Source organism: Dromaius novaehollandiae, chromosome 8 (genome assembly GCF_036370855.1).
Source record: "Dromaius novaehollandiae isolate bDroNov1 chromosome 8, bDroNov1.hap1, whole genome shotgun sequence".
NCBI lineage: Eukaryota > Metazoa > Chordata > Aves > Casuariiformes > Dromaiidae > Dromaius > Dromaius novaehollandiae.
Genome location: NC_088105.1, coordinates 12,731,170 through 12,753,906, shown reverse-complemented (window position 1 = coordinate 12,753,906; position 22,737 = coordinate 12,731,170). Strand labels below are relative to the sequence as shown.

General features: G+C 54.3%; 2 protein-coding genes across 4 annotated transcripts; one reads left to right on the top strand and one right to left on the bottom strand.

Moving 5' to 3' along the window:
• Nucleotides 1-4,389: 4,389 nt before the first annotated feature.
• On the bottom strand, nt 4,390-18,561 carry VAMP4 (vesicle associated membrane protein 4). 2 transcript variants are annotated; one of them, XM_064515700.1, is made up of 8 exons: nt 18,426-18,561; nt 18,122-18,246; nt 15,459-15,505; nt 15,045-15,095; nt 7,873-7,973; nt 6,934-7,013; nt 6,105-6,156; nt 4,390-5,082 (listed from the first exon to the last, which is right to left on the bottom strand). In XM_064515700.1, exons 2-8 carry the CDS (start codon nt 18,185-18,187, stop codon nt 5,054-5,056), a joined length of 426 nt encoding a protein of 141 aa, XP_064371770.1. In that variant the 5' UTR covers nt 18,188-18,246; nt 18,426-18,561; the 3' UTR covers nt 4,390-5,053. The 2 variants fall into 2 exon arrangements, with proteins under 2 accessions (XP_064371770.1, XP_025979207.1); XM_026123422.2 differs by having other exon boundaries at nt 18,122-18,546.
• A 728-nt stretch (nt 18,562-19,289) lies between these two features.
• On the top strand, nt 19,290-22,535 carry MYOC (myocilin). Of its 2 annotated transcripts, none has more exons than XM_026123324.2 (3): nt 19,290-20,008; nt 20,200-20,319; nt 20,789-22,535. In XM_026123324.2, the coding sequence occupies exons 1-3, from the start codon at nt 19,585-19,587 to the stop codon at nt 21,571-21,573; spliced, it is 1,329 nt and encodes a 442-aa protein (XP_025979109.2). In that variant the 5' UTR covers nt 19,290-19,584; the 3' UTR covers nt 21,574-22,535. The 2 variants fall into 2 exon arrangements, with proteins under 2 accessions (XP_025979109.2, XP_025979108.2); XM_026123323.2 differs by having other exon boundaries at nt 20,786-22,535.
• Nucleotides 22,536-22,737: the final 202 nt, after the last annotated feature.

The window sequence follows — 22,737 nt, the reverse complement described above, 5'->3', positions numbered from 1 at the left end:
ACTTTGCTAAGAAAGGAATGTGGCGATAGCTGCAAGAGATAGGGAATCCAATGCGACTGTTCCCTACTTCCCCTGAAGCTAAGTGAAATCATTTGTAGTCAGGGGAATTGGTCAGCGGGTTGTGCTCCAGGCTCTGCTGCTGTTTTCTCCCTGCCCCTTGGTAAATCTTTTCACTTTCTGACCTCCAAGTTTCCCGCTTGGGACCAGTTGGGTTTTGCCTTTCTAAGCCCACCTGCAGGATCAGCTGCAGTCTGGAACAAAAACATTAGTGGGGGGAGCTGAACCCAGGAGTTAAAAGATGCTCCTTGCTCCTTGTGCAGACTGGGACATGGCTGTCCTGCTGCTCTTCAGATCCGTACAAATAACAAATCAGTCCCCCAACATCTGTCACAAGAACAAAGCTCTGTTTGCTGCAGCCCTGAGGGAACAGCTAAGCCCTACAGGAATGGGTCAGTGAAGCCAAGTGCTCCCTGGGCATACAGTGGTGGAGGACACTGCACTGCCCTGCAGCCAAGTGCTGGGAGCTCTCCCACAACAGCACCCTCCTGGCCCCACTGATGCTGGGAGAAGATGCTGTGAAGCCTGGAAACTGGCAGCTTGGGGAACAGCAGGCTGCAGCGGGGCCTCAGTATGGGCAGAGCAGCAAGGCAGGTGTGCCAGGCCTCCCCCTCCACCCCTGCAAAACCCACACGAAGCTCCTCTTCTGCAAACCACTCATGGGTGGCTCCTTCTTCCCCTCCTAGTCAGAGCAGGTCCCAGTGCCAGGTGGGTGAAGCCTCTCCCCACCTGCTTCAGAGCTGTGGGACCACCACAGACCTCTGCAGCCTCTGTGCCCCAGGCTGAGGGACCCCAGGGTGCCAGCTCCACTGGTCACACCAGCAAGCCTGGAGAAAGGAACCAGCCCTGGACAAGGAATGCACACCTTCAGCCAAAACATGCCGTTCCTTGTAGAAAGTGACCGTGTGGAAAAGAGCCACTAATGAAGAGATCTGTCTTCTGCACAATGAGGGAATGCATAAAACAGAGCCTGCGCTTGGGTGGAGGAGTTGTTTTTGTTGCAAAATCTCCTTCACAACATCAAAATGAAAACCAAGCCCAAGGCATGCAGACAGCTTCTCCCTGGCACTGCTCGCAATGATGACCCTTTTCCAGTCACTACAGTTCTCCTGGTGATCAGTTCATGGTGGGACTGCATAGGTTATAGTGTAAAGACCAAGGTAGGGTTCAGAAATGTGAGCAGGACTGCTCTGTAACATACCAGGGATCAGATATTGTAATGGTCTTATCAGCCTTGAAAAATCTTTCCCTATGTCCAATTAATTTTATTAAAGTTACTGACCAGGAGTGTTGATTTGCTGTTGCTGGTGACTCTCAGGTCCACTTTCCGGCCACAGCTGGTCTCTCAAGAAGGGCTGTGCTCACAGCGACCCTGGCGTTCAGTGACTTGAGCCTAAAACTCATCAAAACACAATCCTGGCGACTCGTAGAGGGGTGCTGAAGGCAGTGCCTGGTCTTTGGCCTCAGCAGCTTTTCTTGCCTTTCATATCAAGTACAAACATTTGCACCCCAGCCTCCTGGGAGATACTGCAAAAACACTTAATCAGCCCTCGCTGTTGAGGAAAGCAGATGTGCCACGGTGTGACCCTGCTCACCGGGCTCAGCTGTCTGGGGTGGTCCAGCTCGAATTCCTTCAGTATCACAGAATGAGTCCAAAGTAGCAGGTAGCACACACAAGACACAGGTGGTGCTAAAACACTACATTAAAACTTATAGTTAAAGCTGTTTGCTTTAGCACTTGCTTTCACAGCAAAGCCATGTTTTCTGCACAAAGCCTACGGGTAAGAGCATCTGGGCTCCAGGCAGAACCTGCCTTTAGTCCCTGCTCCAGCTGTGAAGGCACAGTGTGTCAGCACGGGGAAACACGCATCTCTCCTCTTGCTGAAAAGCCTGCCCCACTCAGCTGGAGGCTGCCTGGGGTGGGAAAGGGGAATGTCCATCCCTCCAGCAATGTTCTGGGACGAGCCCAGCAGAGAAGCCTCTTCCCAGCCTTGACAACTGGTCAAAATACCCATGGACATCACTCTTCTGCCTCCTTCAGAGCCTACTGAGGCCTGGGCTTACCTTCCTTCAGCTGGTGCACCTCCACCATCCCAGACACTGTGGGGAAAGGCTGCCCCACTCCCGTCCCCAAGGTCTGGGCTCAGATTGGCTCTTCAAAGGAGCATCTACATCTCCAGGGCCTCCCCAGGCTGGGAAACTACATTCAAGCTGCACCGCAGCACTAATACAGACCCTGAGCTGTGCAACCCCTGGCCCTAGCAGGGCAGACAGCTGGGGTCAGACACATTATGTGGTTTAAAGCAGAGCTAGAAGCATGCTTGAGGCAAGCTAGCAGAAAGGAAAGTAACCTTGCTGCCTCTTTTTCCATAGATTGTAGCAATTCAGCTGAAAAACTTGTGCTTTTCCTCTAAGCAACGTACCGCTGGAATGCTGCTAATGATAGTCTTCCCCAGGGCTTTACATCTGGCTGCTTGTGCTGCCCCAGTGAGGCACTATGATAGTTTAACACTAACTGGAAACTCCCTAGGAACATGCTGTTGACAAAGATCTGCCAAACCCAGAGAGGACAGGGCTCTGCAGAAGCAGCTTTGGCGGTTCCTACAGTTCACACCCCTTTTTTTCCTTCCCCAGCAGCACCTGCACAACACAGGTCAGAATCACCCCATGGGCACCAAGCCATCAGCCACCTCTTAGCTCACAGAAGCAGCAAGGAGGGGAGGGCAAGAGCTCCCAAATTCTGCAACTACTATCGACTTATTTGATAAAATAGCTTTGCCATGAAGCCTCGGTCCTACCAGCATCCATTTTCCAAGGCCCTCAGCCTAGCTTTATAGCAACACTTCACCTCTAGCAAGCAACTGCAAAACTAGCTTGTTTTGCTCAGACCTGGCCCCTATGTGGATATGAAGTCCCAATGTTGTCCTGCAGCACTAAGTTCCTTCTGTGGGCGGCAGCAGCAAAGGCAAGATGGGGCTGGCAGGGAAAGCCAGAGGTGGTGGCAAGATTCTCCAGCAGCAGGAGTGGAGTCTGCCCTGACGTGCAGTACCGAGCAAGCACAGCCCAGGCATTACATGGGCTTGCAGTGCTATTAACTCATTTTCCAGTCTGGCAGAAGGCACCAGATACCCAAGACACCTGCAAACCCCCTGAAGGCACAGTTGCTCTTCATTTACCCTCTTAATCCCTAACAGGTGGGGAGTAGCCAAAGGCATAAGCAAGATGATTTTTATCCATTCCACTGGGTGCATGATTTTGCCTTCAGGATCCTAAAACCTGGCTACATGTTAGGAGGAAAAAGCCAGCTTGGCTTTCTGATTACCTCCTGGAGCAAACAGGGCCCACAAAGGGAAAAGCTCTATCTACTTACTAGCAAGTGGGCAAGTGGTGCTTGTAATCGGATCTAACAGCCTGCTGTGCTCACTGTTAATCCCCTTCTCTGCATGGAGCAGCAGCACCACTCAGGTGGAAATTGTACACAAGGTCCTGTGCCTGGAGGCAGGCTCAGATGAGGAGGCTAGGAGGTGCCACTGGGAATTCTCTGGGGCACTGTTTCCCCTCTCTAACACCACTTCAGACACAGGCTAAGCAGGACAATGCCTCTCTCATCAACAAAGAGGTAGCAAATAAAGAAGCAGAAGAGTCTGATCTCTGCTTAAGTCCCAGCCTCAGAGCCAGAAGAAACGAGGGTTTTAAAGACAACGGGCAAGCAGAAATGCCACCGAATGCCTGAGACCAGGAGTGAAGGTAACAACCGCAGCCTCCTCTTTTTCAGGCTGTCCATGCTGTGAGCAGGGCTTCAGAGGGGGTCCTGCAAGCGTGTTGATGCAGGAGGCCCCTGCAATGCCCTCCAGGCACAGAGACATGCCTAGAATCTTGACAGAGGGTTGCACAGCTCTTGCACCCATATGTGCCCGCTTCCCTGGCCTTCGCATCAGTCCCAGCTGCAGATGGAGGAGCTTGGTTCCTATTTTGTTCAGCAGGAGCACAGGGGCTCCTACCTGCCCCCACATCCCAATGCATCTCTGGGAAGATCCTCCTGCCCACCAGATCAGAGAAGCATTCAGGACCGCGACAACCACAGCAAGGTCAAGGGCTTTGAATATCGAGTGGGCTCTGTTCATCCTGGACTGATTTAAGGAGCATGAGAGTTGTCATACTCCTGCCGTGTCTCCTGTACCATTGGGCTGTCTATTAGAGAGCTGGGCTTTACACACTCCTCTCACTTCTTTTTAAGAAAACACTGAAACAGCCCTTTCCCAGGGATTCCTGACAGTATAGAGCCCTGAAAGCCCCCCCAAACATTATAAAGACGTGCAGGAACTCCACATGTACAGTCAAAAATAGGTTTACTGGAATGTCTTTAGTCACAGCTGTAAGCAGCAATACTGAAAACACTGAGCTTATGCATTCCCATGGCAGGATCAGAAAGTCTTCTGGCTTGTAAAACCTAATTACTTTTTCCTTTTTCTTTTTCTTTTTTTTTTTTTTTGAACATGAGAAAAACAACACCCTTGCCGTTCTTCACAGAAGGGTCAGTTCCCTGTAACATAATAGTACTTTTTTTTTTTTTTTTTTTTTAAGACATGTTTCCCCTCCTTTGCTCTGAGGAAAGGACAGAGTCCCTTCTGCCCTCCACAGCAGGCAGTGGGGAATTGCTCAAACTGTAGGTATCATTACAACTTAACCGTATATACAGATAAACCATAATGGCAAGTAGCTAGATCCAAAGCAGAGACACAGAATTCAGCAAAATGGGTGGTTTGGGAACTGAATCTTCTGTTACAAAAAATGTCTAACAACAGGAGCAGGTACTTGACCAAAAAAAGGGTCATTTGGCAGTTCTCGAAATGCTCTGTTAGAACTGGCTACTTGCCACCGCCTTCTCGCTCCTTTGAGGAAAATGACTTCAAAGCTATATACAGATATTTCACTTAAATTACACAGCAGTTTGGTTATCCCAGAGCCAGCTCCACTGAAGCTTCCAGCTGCCCAGTCAGGAATAGTACTTCAGGACTATGGGTACTGAAAAACACACAAGAAAAGTTCTCAGCCACGTGCCTTTGAATGCAGCACCAATCACTGTCAGAGAGAAAAAAAACCCACATTTCTTTAGTCACAAACAACAAGCAGCTGTAAGGGAAAGCATGCTTCCAAGCTCACGCCAATGCAATCTGCTGCCTTCACACACACTAGACAACACTCCCTGCCACCTTCATCTCCTTCCAGCTTCCCAAAATGAAACCAGATGGGATTTTCCATCAGCCTGTCCCTCTACAATGCTCCCACCCTGCTGTCAGCTCAGCGACTTCCGCTCCCAGCTGTGCATCGGCAGGACAACAGGCCATGCTGGTTTTGCTGCAGGGCCGCATGGGAACTGTTACAGAGCTGACGGGAGAAAAGCCTCCCTCCAGGGCCACTGCGCTCCCATGCTGGGCTGCTTGGATCCTTGGAGCATGTCACTCAGCAGGCAGAGGGCTGAATTACTTCCCTGCCTGGAAGAAACACACTCTGGTTGTTATTACCTATTCAGTAGGAGAAGCCGGAAAGGACCAACTTGCAGGGAGCAACAGCAGAGTCTCCAGGCCAGCTCCTTGCTGAAAATTAAGCAGCCCAGCAGCTTAGGAAAGGAATGTCTGCTGGGAGCAAACCCATTGCAAAATGGCTTGCATATGTGGAGACGCCCTTGGAGACGTTGCTCTGGTCTGAAACTCCCCCATCTCCCTCTACAAGCCATGTAGCCTCTGCGTTGGCTGGCGCTAACCCTGGATCACCACAGCTTTGGCTGTATCTACCCCTCCTTCTTTAGTAACAGTAGGACTTGGTTTGAGCCAGCTCCTCTGTGCGCACATTTAAACTTTGCAGAGCAGAAGCATGGTGTAGGCTACAGACACCACGTATTACTGCTTGACACAGCATGGGGCCCAACAGGAATGGCTCAGGTGCTTTCCCTCCCAGGGACAGTGACAGCATAGCATCATGCATGGTGCAGAGTGCCATGAACATTTCAACACCAGACATAGCTGGGATGACCTGAAGCTACTCACTGATGGTCACGAGCAGGAGAATGACTGACACCAGGGCTATGACCGCCTTCATCTGCAAGAAGAAGCACAAAGATGGGTTACAGGGGATGCCAGATGTAGCTGCTTTCTGCCTGAATGGAGCCTTTGGCCTCCAGCCCACAGATGCTGATCTGTTCAGCTAAAAAGTAGAGCTTCTTCCTCTAGTGGGGAAGGCCAGGTAACCAGTCCCACATCCTAGAGTGTGGATGCCCCCTCGCAGAACAGAGGCCCCAGCAGTACCTGCTTTCAAGCAGCCAGCTAGTTCCCATGACAAATAGGGCAGTCACACACATCTGCATATCGCCATACACAAACTGACCCAGAAGATCCTGCAACTCCTTTGCGACCCTGCCGAGGGGATGCCTTGGCCTGGGCAGACCTGGCTCCGTCAGAAGAGAGTGGAGAAAGGGGGTCCTGCCAACTCAGAGGCAAAATGCTCTCCCTGCAGGATCAGGCAAGCAGTTCAGGAGGGAGGACAGCTTCGAATCATCCTGCCAGGAGCACAGCACCTCACACCCTCATCTCACAGGGCCAGCATCCAACTCGGCTAACTGGACCCTGGCTTCCCCAAGGACTGAGCAGGAGAGCTGCCTCCTGCCAGCTCCACGCACCATCTCTAGGGGCACCTCCAACGCACTGAGCCTTCCCTTGTTCATACTGTTACAGGCAAACCCACAGGACAGGACAGGCACTTCCTACACCTTATTCGCTCCCTCGTATTCCTGGCACCCAAAGTGACCCTGCTGTTCAACCCAGGACTGAAGGATCTGCATGAAGAAGCCCACCCCCACCTGTTTCAGTTCTCACTCACCTTGCAGCCTCGCCACCACATCTGTCTTCGAAGCTGTTTGGCTCTATTGCTAAAAGCTGTTGCATTGTCTGATAAGCTTTCTGTTGAAAAAGAAAGAAAAGAGGCAGTTCAGCAGCACACACACAAAGCATCCACTTGTTCCACTAACTCCACTTAGTTTCAAGCAATAAACTTAGCAATAGGGGAAGAGACCCAACCACAGCGTGATTCACCAAAGCCATGGCAGATTCCAACACTCTTTGCTTGAGAGCACACGCAAGGCTGCAGGGTCCCACTGAGCCCCCTTTGCACTGGCTGCCCTCTGAGGGAGGGATTGCACTTGGCAAACCAGAGAGCAAACAGACAGCTGGAGTGCTCAGCGCCATTGAGAGTCAGACCAATCTAGGCTAGTTCAACAGCCAACCAGATTACAGTGTCCAAACACCTCCAAACTAAGCCCTTGGCATTTACGTGCCCAAATCTCTTACAAGTTTGGTCCCATATCACTGCAGTAACAGTGCACTGGGCTCTGCTGAGACCACACATGAATCAGGACAGCCCAGTACCAGCCGGCAGCTGCATACGCAGGAGGAGATTGAAGATCGGTTGCAGTGATAGAACAGGGATCAATTCCTGAGGGGTGATCAGATGCCCAAACCCAGGCTGCTCAGTGACCAAGCCAAGATGAGGCACCATCCAGCAACTTATAGGCACCAGTGAACTTGGGCTGGGGCTGTGCAGAGCAGCAGAAGGTGAAAGTGGAAAGAGGAAAATGTAGGCAGAAAGTTAGATCTGCAGCCCAAGGCTGGGAAACACTGTTCTTAGGAAGGCTGGAAATAAAAGCCCGCATGGAATGAGGCCAAGCCTGCCTTTAGGCACTCTCGGATTTGGAACCTGATAACCCAGCCCAGCAAAGGGGAAGAGGACAGACAGACAGGGGAACTGTGTTCGGCATTGCACCTGATTTATCTTGCAGGTCATCCAGCCGCTCGCCTCTCTCAATCACCTTCGTGATGTTCTCCTGCATAACATCAATGACTTCATCCACCTGGTTCTGGACACTAGAGCAAAGCAAAGCCAGAGTGAGGGGCAGGAAGCAAGCACCACCGACCGCGCATTGCAGCGCCAGCCCTCACGCAGAGCTGCCCAGGCTGCCAGGATCCAGGGAGCTCACCAACGAGATCAAAGGGAACAACAGCAGAGGGACGTCGCTGAGAAAGCTAGTGGCTTGCGTCTCCTGATGCAGCACCGTGCAGGGCTGATCTCTGGCAATGCCAGGCAGGGCAAGGGAACAGAAGGGGGGCTCAAAGAGAGCAGTGGAAAGCCAGCAGAAGTTGGACACCCTCCTGTGACAGTGCAGGAAGGGTGATCCAAAAGCATGATGAGTGCAAGAACCACCATCCCAAGCATGTGTCTGTCTGGGAGTTTAAACCAAACAGCTTTAATGCTTGCTGGGACATTGGAATACCTGGGAGAGTGATGGAACCTTTAACACACAAATATCCTAAGAAAAGGCATACTGCTGTTGGTGGGCTCCTCTGCTGTACAAGAGCCCACATCAAAGGGGAAATCATGCCTTATCTTTCCAAATATGCCAGGACCCAGCACCATACCTTTGCTAAACAACTTAGAGAAAAACTAAAGGGAGATGTGCTGCCCCCCTCCAGAAAGTGAGTTGCCAAATGAAACACAGTGCTGGGGGCATCAAAAGGACAGTAAAGAAACAGTTAACATGAACTAAACCAAACTGTTATAATCCAACTTCTTACAGGTTATGCAACTCTGTGGGTAGTCATTTCAGTGAACAGTAGCCTAAATCACACCCGCAGGTTTATTATAAATGTATTTATTCACTCCATAAAAAAGCCACATTGTTAAGAGAGAAAAATTCTCCCAGTGGAAAAATACTGCTACATTCTGGTTTATGTTTTGGAGCTAAAAACACTTTTATTTTCCTGGAGATGGAAATAAGAAATTTCTTGGAGCCCTAGGGAGACTACATGGTTTGAGACATACCATGCTCAGAAAATAAATGGCAGCAGCAATGACTTGGAGGCAATGCTATGCACAGGGCAACGAAACAGAAAATAACCCCAGGACACTTACTCTGCGTAAAGTCTGATGTTTGACTTCATAGGTTGCATTGATCAAACACACTTAAGCACTTTAGAAATACTGAAATTCATCTAGCATTTACAAAACATGTAGTATGGCTAGGCCACTTCAGCAGGTCCCCATGTTTCTGGAAATAGGCACCTCCTATTAACAGTGCACCACTGGTGCCCCTAAGGGAAAGAAGGATTGCTACCATCTCATCATTCACACCTGCCTAGCATCTACACTCTCCTGCTCCCCAAATCACCCAGTAATAACCTTTTCATCCTCTTTGGACCCACTGAGAATTTTCTCCTTCCCCCCATCAGCATCTCACAGATGCAGAAATTCAGAGATGCTATTTGCCAAATCAAGGTCTTTACAGTAGCCCAATGCCCAGCATTAACACGCAGGGAGTCGTCATCCAGCCAAAAGAGTGGCAGCAACTTGCCCAAGGCCAGTCAACAGGGCAGCTGCAGATCCTGTCCCACCACTCTCACCATAAGCCACGATGCCTCTAGGTAAAAAACCACCCACTTCTGGTTCACACTGACCTAGTTCTCCTGCCTCCCTCACAGCCTCTCACTGAGCAGACGCTTGTACCGAGATACACGCGTAAACAGCAGCTGCAATGACCAACAGTGGTTTCAGTGGGAAAGCTGATGCCTTGCAAACATTTACTTATCATTCCAAAAACAAGCAAGGAAAGCCACCAGAAGAAAAGTTTTTTTCCCTTCCCAAGAGCTGGGAACACAGCAATACGGAGGGGCTTCCCAGCTTGGCATTTCAGGTCGGCTTTGTAGAGCCACCGCACTGCGGCTTCTGGAGCTGGAAAAGACAGACAAACCCTTTGAAGCCAATTTCTGACTCAACAGCCCTCATATGGCACATGCTGGACTCCAGCAGTGCACCTGCTTTATGTAGGATGGCATAAAAAAGAACCTGGCTTTTCCTGTGCTGCATCACAACGTCCGTGGGAGCAGTGTCTCTCTGCACACACACCTGGGACACGCGGGGGCTGTTCCTGCCTTTAACATCGCAGGCGGTCACTTGTCAGGAGTCTCTTATCTGGATGGGGAAAGGCCTGGATAATCCCCAAGTGTCTCTCCGTAGAAACCTGTCTCACAACCATGAAACTTTTTTGATCCATCATTTGTTTTACAAGGTAAGAGGCAAGTGGCAGAACTGCCACCGTGTGGCACACGCAGAAGGTGAAGGTGGCACCAAGGAACCAGCCAGTCGCTGCCCAGGAAGCACGTTTTATCCCTGCCAGCTGGAGGGGCAAAGGCGCCGGTCCCACGCGGGACGTATGGGGCCTCGCACGCCTCAGCAGAAAGGAGGCACGCTCTGCCAGGGAATCTCTCTACCTAGGCACAACAGACAAGTCAAGCTCACAATTGCAAGCAACTGTTATAGCTGCCACACTTAGGGTGAGAGAGGAAAAGCAGAAACATCTGCTTTCCCACACGAGCTAACTTGGCAAAAAAAATGATGTTAAGGCCTCGGAGTTAATAGGCAGAAAACTACATTTTCAGGATGCAAATATTTCTAAAACCATTCACTGGCTTCAAAATAAAGACTTCCTCCCACAACAGATTTCTAACCAAGTTTCTTGGTGTGACTAACAAGTGGAAGCAGACAAGGATACAACACACACAGGAACATGCAGCACAATGCAATGCTACTGGTATCCCCGCGCCACACGGTTCAGAGCCTGCAGCAATGCTGCTGCAGTCCGAGGTACCCTGAAACATTAGAGGCAAACTGGGACATCAGGTAACTTAAAGCTGCTCTGCTGTGTACCAGTATTTAGAAGGCCCTTTGGAGCTCAGATGATACTGCACAAGTTGCATCTCAGCATCCCACCTCTTTTCACTGGAGCTAGGAGCTGCATGCCAAACTCTGTGTGCCTTCGCTGTTTATCTGCGGCCTGGTCACGCTGTTAGCCTCCAGCTGAGAGAAACAAAGCATTTCAGAGATAGGGAATGGAGACGTGGAGAAATCAAGGCTCAAACTCTCATAGATGCCTAGGGGTTAAACTCCCACTGAAAATGGAGTCATCTGAGCACCCCGATACCCTTTCACATCTGAACGAAGGGAGAACCCAGGAACAAGCAGAAAGGAGAGGACCAAGCCAGGGAGCTGAACTCCAGTCTCCGGGGTCCCACATAGTGCCTCAGCCACCGGTAGCCAGATCACTCCTGCAAAAATGCCTCTCCGGGATGGGGCTGAAAGATCTGTGCATTAGTCATGCAGTCTCAGGGCAAACTCAACAATTCCCACTAGTTCTGCATGCTTGAGGTTGGAAACTCAAGTCACATCAAGAACAAAACATTTCCTCATTTTATTTGGCAAGAAAGAATGAATCTTCTAATAAGAAGCACACTTGCTGTAGGGGAGCTATTGGCTTCTGACATACAGATTTCACATATTTCACTCCCGCATCTGTACTCTGTCAGATTTCCAAGAGAAATGAAGTAGAACAAACACCTGCCAGGAAAGGGATTAAGACAAAAGTACAAAATACGTCTCCTGTAAGTCCTGCTTCATGTTAATGAGTGCAGATACACTGCTTTTAACAAGGATAGTAACCACACACCTGTCAACGCAGCAACAAGAGATCCACTGGCATTTAACTTGGTCTAGTCTTTGCTTTCATGTGCCTTGCTTGGTTCAGAGCAGGAGGAATAAGCCTTTCCATTTTGGCTCCACTGGGTTAGCTATCGAGAAACTCCACAGGCCGATCACGCCACGGGGCTAACAGTGCCGCATGCTTCAAACACCAGGACCAGGTCACGCACACCCCGCAGGACCTGTTGCTCTAACTCGCTGCTGTCTTTAAGCCAGCTGCTCGCAACCAGCATGACACACGCCTATTTTCCACCCCAGGCTATGCATTGGTATTAATAGCGCTATGTGTATTTTGGGGAAAATTACACCAAAACACCCCTTGTTGTAGCAGTAATCCAGGAAAAAGGGAACTGGAGACAGAGCCGAGCTACTCAACCGTTGCAAAGGCAGGAGGCCGGTGCAGCTGCAGCAGCACGACCTCTGAGCACTCACTGGGGCACGGCTGTCTGCAGAGACACTGCCCCACGGGCATCTCTGCTAAACTCAACGATGGGGTATCAGCACTGAGCTGTGCTACAAGTCACAGCTTTTAAGTTGCTGCTTCAACACAGCTCTGAGGCCTTCTGGTCCTCCCCGAGACCTTCTGGTCCTTGAAAGGATAATACCTAGCAACGATGCCCAACAATATGGTCTCAGCATCATTTCTAAATGAAAGCCTGGACTACAGGGCCCACAGGGCACCCATCCTCCTGTGATGAGTGGCCTGGGAAGCAACCGTCAACTCTTGCCTTCAAGCCATTCCCCAAACTCTCCCCCCTCCTCAGCTTGTTCCCAGAGCCTGTGGAGCTGGGACTGGGTATGCCGGCCACCCCGAGCAACGCAACAGAGATATCGCGAGGACCAAGATCTGGCTCTGGGTGCACTGTATCAGTGTGCTGAGCTGCATCTGCAGCACGACCAGGAATGCTAACTCAGCAGCACAGTTGCCTGAAAGCACAAGTGTCAGTGGTGAATGTGCTCTCCAGGGACTCAAGCAGCACAGAAAAGGGAGGGATTTTGGTAACAGTGTAGAAAAGATAACCTGTGATGAGAGGCTCCTGCTCTGGGACAAGAGCCTGAACTTCCAGACATACCAGGGCAAAATACAGCACAGAGGGGACTGTCACATTTCTTCCTATCATTATCACTGGTTCTAGCTCTCCTCTTTTCCCTCCAAAGTTTGCAGTATTCCCAACAATCACTTCCTGCAGCTGAGCCATCCCTGAGGGTCTCTGCACCAAACTCTCCATGCTGACCCAGGTCCCTTTGCTGCCAAGGACAGCAAGAAAATGTTTTTAGTCTTACCTCTCACATTCAGTATGCTCCACAGCTTTGCTCCCATGATCCCATCACCTCTTCCTCTGCCCAGTCCTCGTCCCAGTCTCCTTTTATACTTATCTTCACATGTTGTACCCTCCAGCCTTGCACAGCTCCAGTCTCTCTGGCTTTGCCCAACTATGCCTCAGCTCTCCAAATACTCAAATTTCTCCTTCAAATGTCTTTTCTTTATAGCACCTCAGCAACAACCCAAGACCTTTTCTCCTCTACTGAAACAAAAGAGATCTGTACCATTATGAGACCAGGCATCGCTCCATCCAGCACAAAGGCCGGTCTGATCAGAAATGTAATAATAAGCTACCTGACAAGAAGCGAGTACTACACACTGCAAGTGCTTATGGACAGAGCAATCTCCACTGATGAAAGTGGAAAATAGATACTACTATGCATGGCCTGGAGAGCCCAGATAGATGTAGCCACTTGCTCCCCCAAGGGAAGGTTTAGGGACATTCTCCATATCAGGTCCCGACAATTATATGGCTGGAGAGGCAACCTCTGGCAAAGGCCAAAGCTCATATGTTGGACATTAGTCACATCACACCTGTGAACTAGCTGAACCCACCAGCTCCTGGATTAATTCTTCTTTCATTTCACTTCCTCTTCACAGCTGCTGTTTTATCCTTCATGAAAATACATTCTTCCTTAGCTCCCTTAAACTCCCATAGCCCAAGTCCCTGCTCCCTTCTGGATGGCCAAGACAGCAAGAGGAGGAGAGCTCTTGTTTTCCTCCACCACAAAGGGAAGACAGAAGATACTCTGTAATCCTATTCCAGAACAGGAGGACTAAAGGGTAGCCATTACCCCTTCTCCACTTTGTTGGGGGGGGGGGGGGGGGGGCAGGGAGCCACTCACAAAAGCAACAATTATCATTTTTTTTCATTTACTTCATACTAGTGTGGCACTGCACTGGAAGGGAGGCTTTCTCCACACCACCTTGCCATAACGATGTGTTTTGCTCTACTAACAGCATCCTGGCACCCAGGAGGGAGCAGAGACCCTCTGTAAACTCAGGGCAGAGTGACCACCATCCTGTCTCCTCTGTAACTCAAGTGCACCTTGTGATTCAAGATAACGTGGTAAGCAGGCACACAATCAAGCATTGCCTATAGCTGACGCAGGCAATGAGTCATCTCAGAGCTGTATTGGCTTCTTCCTGGCATGAAAAAAATCCCTAATGAAGAGCGACTCCGAGGCTGCAAGCAAAATGACCAGTCTGTTAAACACCTGGTCATCAGCTTCCCACTGATTTCTGTTCTGGCACCAGGGTTGCGAGCAAAGGAAATGGCACAGCACAAGCAAGGTTCAGCAACCAGGGCTCTGTGAATATCCTCTCCCTTCCATTAAGTATCACATCCCCAATAGGAAACCATGAGGCAAACTGGAGCTCATCACAAGCACCACCCAGGAAATGACTCGCTGGGAGAAGGATCCAGGGTGTTTCCTCCTTCCTTCTTGCCCTGTTACCAGGGTGTTTGCTCCTCCTCTCTTGCCCTGTTACAGCCAGTGTAATGTAATGGTTTCCTGTTTGTCCAGCTGCTTTGATCCCATTGAGTCATTGCTCATCTCCAGGTCATGCAGATAAAGTTTTCACCTAGAGAAGAGGAGGCCAGAAGACCAGCAGCTGCCTGAAAAAAACAGTCCTTAGCTATTCCTGACCACTCATTTTCTTGAAACATTGAGGAGGGAGTTGCAGAGTAAAGGAAGAAGCAATGAAACAATAAAAATAGAGGGTACATGAGCAGCAAGCTAGCTCAAGTTTAAAATTGAGGGTTAATGCTCCAGAAAAAGAGGTGTGTAAAAGCATGAAATAGTTTATCATTAGAATACAGCACAGGCTTTGGAAACTCCACAGTGCTACTATGCTACCAGCCTATCCCTTTACTTGCTTTAACACACAATTCCTGGATAGTTTGAATCAAATTTGAGATTTCCCTTAGCTGAAGGCAGGTAGGGTGGAAAACCACAACGAGGAGAAACAAAGCCATGCTCATACTGAGAACTACACAGGCATACTCTAGTAAGGGAACAGCAAGAGCTTGTAATGCCAGAATAAAATATTGTCCATGTGACACTAGGGAACAAGAACTTACTGCCTGATTTTGTCATTCCTGGGTCCAAATCTTGGTCCAGAAGGCCCTCTCCTGCAGGCAGAAAAGAGAGCAATATTAATGGAAGATACAATGAAAACATACATTTAAACCAGGGGACTCAAAGACAGGCAAGAGAGAAACAAAGCCCTGTGGATGGATGAATGATTTTTCTTATGCCTCCCATCAGTCCCTCCCATGTCTTAATACATGGGGTGCCCCAGTTTTATACAGGTCACATCTGCTAAGTCTTAATTCATGCTTGCTGCCAAAGCTCCAGGAGATCATCTCAAAGGTATCAAATGTTTTGATCACAAGAAGCCTCCGCCTATTTGGCAAGATTTTCAACACCTCCAGTTTCAGACCTTCAGTTAGTTAAGACATCCCATTCCCTACGATGTCCATTCAGAAACTCACAAGAAGAAGTCTTCCTCTTCATCCGAATCTTCCTCTAGAAGGTTCCTCTGCAAACACAGAAAAAACCCAGCTCGTCAATAAGCAGCCACCATTTCACACACACATCTCCAGGCCTTAGGACACAAGCACACATCTCTATAAAACACAGGCTGCTACACAGCTCTGCAGCTCTGCTTTGGGACAACTCTCACATTACTGCCATTGATCCAAAATAGGTTTGTGTCAACTGCTCGTTTCTTATGTAGCTTCAGATCCTATTTTTCTTCCAAGCATCGGTATACCTTCCCACAATGCAGGAAGCAGCCACTCCGTCAGCGTGTTGAACCCTGCCTTGGAAAGCAGCAGGCAGAGTCCCTGCTCGTGCCAGCTGGGGTGGGAAAGCCCTCTCGGCTCAAGGGATGATCCAAAGCACTACACTCCATCAGTGGTAGCAGCTCAAAACTTTCATATCGCCTACAACCATCTTGGAGTATCCCATCCACATGGGAAGTTGGATCTACTGCTGATTCAGAGGATGCTGTTTTTCCAGCCGTCTGATGACGCCACATCCAAGAAGGACAATAACACTGAAACAGACTCTGGCCTCCCCCATATGCCATGTCTGGACAAGTTGGCCCTTCCAATCTGCACAGGGAGGTGAAGGCTACAGACAGACTGGGAAGCAGGAGTGCTCTACCTGTTCTGGTTCACACGGAAGGACTCTGCCTCCTGCACGTGTCTTCCTGCAATGTTCAGAGCAGGACAGGATCTGAGATCATGAAATTCTCTTCTTCCCACCCAAATACACATCCTGATTCAGCAACCACACACCTCTCTCAGCTTGCTCTCTTTAGCAATTCACTGAGCTCAGATTTGCTGTTCCACTACACCTTACCCATTGGTACGAAGGCTGATTTTTAAAAGCAACCTCACAATCCCACTTGTACCTGAAAGTTTTGGATGAGGAAGATATTACTAGATTTCATTTCTCATACTGTGGCAACATGAATTCGCCACTCAGGCTGAGGGGTGCCAGTAATAGCTACTTCGGCTTAAAAATAGTCGAGAGGGGAAGTGGCACCCTACATGTGCGGGCCCAGCAACACAAACACGGCCGTTGGGGCACTAACGGATGCTGCTTCCCCATGCATAAATTTAAGCTCCCACCTGCAAATGCAGTGCTTTTATTCTGAAGCCTACCTACACTTCAGCTTTGTCATATTCGCTCAATCGGCTTAAGCAACCTGTGAGACCATCCGTGAGCTGAAGCCATCATTTCCTTCAAGAGATGAGAGAACTGCTCTTGGCAGCACAGGATCCTCATTTCACTGAGAGCAATCGTGAGCCGGAGCAACATTTTAGACCACAGCCAAAACTTGGTTTAAGCGCTGTGTGACCCCAGGATTGGCACATCAAGTTAAATCCATTTAGTCTGAAACAGGCAACTGTACCATTTTGACCCGTATTTCAAAGCCTGGAATGTAAAGGGACCTCAGTGACAGGAGAAAAATTCAGCTGTAAAGCACGGCGCACGCAGCGTAACTTCACATGAGTCTTTCAGACAGCTATTTGGGGAGGAGAGCTGCGACGTGACCAGGACAAGCTTTGCCTAGAGGCAGCTCCCATCAGGATACAGGAGCCCACTGGGTTCTCACAGCGGTAAACGCGACCTGAAGGAACTGAAACAAATTCTCCAAACAGTCACTGTTCCTAATGGGGTTTGTTTTGTTTTTAACAACAGAGATTAGATTAACTGCACGGAGAGCCCCTTCATTAACAAAATTTCATTATCAACATTAACAAAATTTCATTATCAACAGTGATATTGGCTTCCGGCACCTGTTGGCTGAGTGCTGCGGTAGCACAAGCCCTTTCAGCAAAGGGATCTAAAACTTACCCCGAATCGGCCTGGCAGCTAATGGCACAGGGTAACTCAGATAAATCTTGGGGTCCCACCACGGGGCAGGATCTTCAGAATTGCAAAAAGGCCAATTACAGAAAAGCACTGTGAACACAGCGGAGCGATTCCAGGAGAGGAGATCCATGCAGCACAGCCTCCCTCGACCTGCCAGCTCTGCAAACACCACATCGTGTAAACCCGCTGCCTAACCAAACACCTGGTAGCCAGGCTGCTAACACCTACCCACCTTCCGCAATATGCCCTGCTACAAAAACAACAGCCTGCGTCGGCAAACAACAAGCGCTGTTTTGTATAAATAGCGCAAGGCAAACCGCAGTCACATTCTTCCTCCCAAACTGCAGGAGACAAGTGTAGAACAACAAAATTGCTCAATCGAAGCAAATGAAACAGTTATGGTTTCATAGCTGCAGGGGAGTCGCAGCTCTCCGAAGGTAACGTCTGCCTCAGCAACGCAGGACGGCCCGTGTGGCAGGCCAGCGTACCGTGGACGTGCACCGGGGCACAGGCGCGTGCCAAGCGCATGCCCCCTCCCAGGTGAGGGGGTCAGCCAGCTCCCTTTCCAAAAGGGGGATCCCCAGGGCAGAGGCTGCCTGCCGCCCCACCAGAAAGCCGCCCAATGGCCCCCCAAGGGCATGCTGGCCCTACGGGGGGTCTCGCTGCGGGCGACGCGCAGGCAAGGGCGGCCTGGAGCACCGCTCGCTCAGCCCGGCCGCTGCGGCACCTCCCCGCAGCCTCCCCGCGGGCCCCGCCGCCCGGCACTTACCCGCTCGCTCTTCACCGAGCCCGTGACCTCGTCGTCGTTGAGGTGCCGCTTGAACTTGGGCGGCATGGCCCCGCCGGGGGAGGCCCGTCGGGCCCGGGGAGGGAGCCGCGGGAGCGACGCAGCGCCTGGAGGGGGACACAGGGCCGCTCTGCCGCTCACGCCGCCTCGCAGCCCGGGCCGCGGGCAGACGCGCCCCGCCGACCCCCCCTCCGCGGCCTCGCCAACGCCGACGGCCAAGCCCGCACAGACCCGCGCCTCGGCACGGGCTCTGCCCCGCAGCCCAGGCGCCAGCCGCCGCCCTCACCGCGCTCCGCTCCGGGCCGCGCCGCGCCGCCCCGCCGGGAAATGGCCGGTGCCGCGGCGGCGAGTCAGCTGGCCCATCGACCGCCTCGACGCGCCGCGCGCCGCGCCGAGCGCCGAGCTATCGACCGGCCCCGGGCGGTGGGGCGGGGCGGGGCCAGGGCGGGGCGTGGTCAAGTCGGGGGCGGGGCGTGGTGGCGCGGGGGCGGGGCCTGGTGGTGGCCGCAAGCACATTCCGCTGGCAGCAGGCGTGGTCCTAAATCCCCCGTTCTGAGAGCGTGTTTGAGGGAGTTTGATCCTTTTCTGGGCTGCGTTCAAAAGAATCGGGAAACAAACGTAGTAAAAGCCGACGGGGAGGGATTTTTTTGTTATTATTTTTTTCTTTTCCCCGATCACGCCGTTAAGTGATTCTCCATGTGTTGTTTTCTCAGGCCTCCCCTCGCTGAGCGCATCTGCGCCGGGGGAGCGGCGCCAGCCCCGGTGTCGCCGAGGGGCCGAGGCCGCGCGCGGGCTCCTGCAGGCCGTTTCACGAGCCCGGGCCTCCGACCCGGCCGTTCTGCAGCACCGCCGGCCCGGCTCTGCGTTGCCCGCGTGGCCCGGAGGTGTCAGCACGGAGCGGTGCTCTGAGGGCCCGCGGGAAGCGGCACGGACGCCGAGGTCCCTTTTTGCCGCGCTGCTTTTTGCAGACATTAAAGCGACACGGGGGGGACACATCCTGCAGAGCCCCGTCTTGCCCCAAGCGTGCTCCTTCCCGGCTGCGTGCTCCCGGCTCCTGCGCAAACATAAACCCAAGGCAATAAAAACAATGTTGAAAAACAAAAAACGCACACGCTCGGGCACTGGGGAAGCCCCCGGGCGCCGGCGTGCGCTGGCGGCTCGGTGCAGCAGCCCTGGCACGCGGCCCGCTGCGGCGCATACTTGGCCATGCGCTGCCGGAGCACAGCCAGCGCCGCCGGGGAGGCCAGGGGGGGAGTTGGAGGGGGGAGCGGCGGCCCCCCGGGAGCGCTGGCGGCCGCTTGGCGAAGGCCGAGGCCGAGCTCTGGAAGCTTCCCGCTGTTTCGCCCCGCCGCCGCGACCCTCTGCCCTCCGCCCCGGCGGCTATAAAGGCACACGGCTCCGGCGGGGCGGGCGGCAGTGCAGGCGGCCGTCGGCGCGGGGGGACCATGCTGGGCGCCTGGCTGCTGCTGTGGGGGGGCCTGGCGGCGGGCGCCGACCCGGCACTGCTGCGGCGTGCCGACGACGGCGCCGGGCGCTGCACCTACTCCTTCACGGTGGCCAGCCCCAGCGAGGCCAGCTGCCCCGAGGCCGGCGGCGCCCTGCGCGCGGAGCTGGCCGCCCTGGCCGCCCGCCTGAGCCTGCTGGAGAGCCGGGAGCCGGGTGCCACCGTGGCCGAGAGCCCGCGGGCCTGCGGCGAGCTGCGGCGCGCGGCCGCCCGCCTGGAGGAGGACAAGGGGCGGCTGGAGCGGGAGAAGGAGGAGCTGCGGCGGCGGCTGGAGAGCAGCGCCCGGGAGCTGGCCCGGCTGCGGGCGGGCTGCCCCCCGCGCGGCGACGGGCCCCTCCGCGACGCCCTGCACGGCTCCGGCCAAGGTAAGGGCTGGGGCCATGCCGGCGCCCGTCCTGCTCCCGGCGGGAGCCACCTCGCCCCCAGGGATGAGGGTCCGGCTCCAAGGAGCATCGACCCCAGCTCCCCGCTTTTGGGAGGGGGTGGCTCCGCGTGGGATGGGGGTGCCCGTGGCGAGCCAGGCTGCTGCCCACGGTGCTGCTTCTCCCCGCTGCAGCCTCCCGCTGGGACCCACAGACCGTCGACTACCAGGAGCTGAAGTCGGCCAGGATGGAGGTTCCCGCTTCCCGCCTGCTGCAGGAGACGGCGCAAGGCCGCGCCGGCGCCGAGGACTCGGGTACTGCCGGCCCTGCTCCAGCCCGACCGCGCGCCCTGCCCGCCCCTTCCTTCCCCCGCCGCTGCTCACACTGCCGCTGTCCTCCCTGCCACCCGGGACCAGCCTCTGTGCCTTCACCTTGTGTCCTCCCCTCTCCATCTCCTCCTCTGCTGGGCCCCTCTTCGCTCCTTTTCCCTCCTCCCTTCCCAGTGCTCACAGCCGCGTCCCTTCCCTCCCTGGCCCGAGGGCTCCTGCCAGCACCAACTGTCCGGGGCGCTGCATGGCCCCGGCTCGTGAGTGCAGCTTTGCCCTCCCGCTCCCTGCCCCGAAGGAGCTTGCGGGGACGCCCCTCAAGGACCTTTCTCCACCGCCGCTGCTCCCTCGCTCACTGCCTGGCGCCTTTCCGGAGATGCCACCCCCCGGCAGAGCCGGCGGCTGCTGTGGCGGCGGAGCAGCGACGCGTTTCTCTCCTCCCCTGTCCCCCAAGCAGGCTGTGGTGAGCTGGTGTGGGTAGGGGAGCCCGTCGTCTTCGGCCAGGCGGACTCCATCGCCGGCAAGTACGGTGTGTGGATGAAGGACCCGGAGCCCGTGCCCCCGTTCACGCGGGCGACCACGTGGCGCGTGGACACGGTGGGCACCGAGGTGCGCCAGCTCTTCCAGTACGACGACGCTGAGCAGTTCAGCAAGGGCTACCCCGCCAAGGTGCACATCCTGCCGCGGGCGCTGGAGAGCACCGGCGCCGTGGTCTACCGCGGCGGCCTCTACTTCCAGCAGCGCCGCTCCCGCCTCCTGGCCAAGTACGACCTGCGGGGAGAGGCCATCGTGGCCGAGAAGGAGATCCCCGGCGCCGGCTACCACGGGCAGTACCCCTACTCCTGGGGCGGCTACACAGACATCGACTTGGCGGTGGATGAGACGGGGCTCTGGGTCATCTACAGCACCGAGAAGGCCAAGGGGGCCATCGTGCTGTCCAAGCTGGACCCGGAGACACTGGAGATCCAGCGCAGCTGGGAGACCAACATCCGCAAGCAGTCGGTGGCCAACGCCTTCGTCATCTGCGGCGTCTTGTACACCATCAGCAGCTACACCGTCCCCAACGCCACGGTCAACTTCTCCTATGACACGGCCACCGGCACCAGCCGGCCCCTGAGCATCCCCTTCCAGAACCGCTACCAGTACCTCAGCATGGTGGACTACAACCCCGCGGAGCGGCAGCTCTTTGCCTGGGACAGCTTCCACATGGTCGCCTACCCCGTCCGGCTCGCCCGCGCGTGAGCGGCGCGACAGCGCGAGGAGGATGCGCTGCGCTCGCTCGCCTGAAGCAGGGGCTCTGGGGCCGCGGCACAGCTGAGCCCTCGCAACCCCCCGCGCGCACACACACCTCACACTGCTCCCCGGTTTTCCCTGAGCGCAGGCCTGGCTCTCGCACACCAGCACAGCAGCACCGCAACCGGGGTCCTTCACCGGAGCCGTCCCCGCTCCGCTCAATCACGCCGGCACCACAAACATGTCCGCTGGCTCCTCCTGCAAAGCCGGCTCACACTTGAATGTGGGAAGATGAAATAACGTGCTTCTCCAGCGCTCGGCCGAGCCAGCAAACGCCTCTCCCCGGGCTCAGCAGGCTCGGACGGGCGGCAATGGCAGGACAGCTCCATCCACGGCGGGACTGGGCCGGCGTGCAGCTGTGCAAGCAGCCCCCCGGTCCTGGCGGTGCCTGGCCCCCGGGCATCCTCCGAGAGCGCCCAGAGCTCAGCCCCAGTGCCGCTCGCCAGCCGGAGGCACGGATTTGGAGCGGGGACGGCTCGGCCGCAGCGCGGGCTCAGCAGAGCAGGACGGAGCATCCCGCGGTCATTCCCAGCTGGCAGCCTTGCCACCCCTGCGTTCCCGGTTTAGCGGTGCGGCGGCGGAGAGGCGCTCTGTGCTGCGTGCCCGGAGCGACCGGCACGGGGCGGCCATCCTCCCGCCGCCGCCTTCCCGCCGCGCTCACCCTCAGCCACGCCGCGTTGCTCTACACGCCCCCGCGCCGCCTGTAGCCGCCCCGTGCTGTTTTAAGAGCATGCATTTTTAACTATTTATTGTAAAAAATGCTGCGGAAGGCTGATGTTGACCCTGGTGCCGAGGGTAAGCGCAAGCAGCCGCCGCTCTGCCGCCGCTGGCCCCGAAGCAGGGGCAGAGCCTGCCCGGCGTGGCGGGAGCGGCGCTCGGGCCGCTCGCAATAAACATCACCCCCAAGGCCACCGCAGCGTGCACGTCGTCCTTGCAGCGTTCCTGGAGGGTCCGGCGGGCTGGAGGCTGGTCCCGGGAAACGGGGCCCGGCGGCGGTGGGGGGTAACTGGCCCCGTAAAGCCAGGTGGGGGGGTTGCTGCCGGTAGGCTGAAGCGGGTGCTGCCCCCCCCCCAGCTGCTGCAGCACGGCTTCCTGAACAGGCCAGCCCCGAGC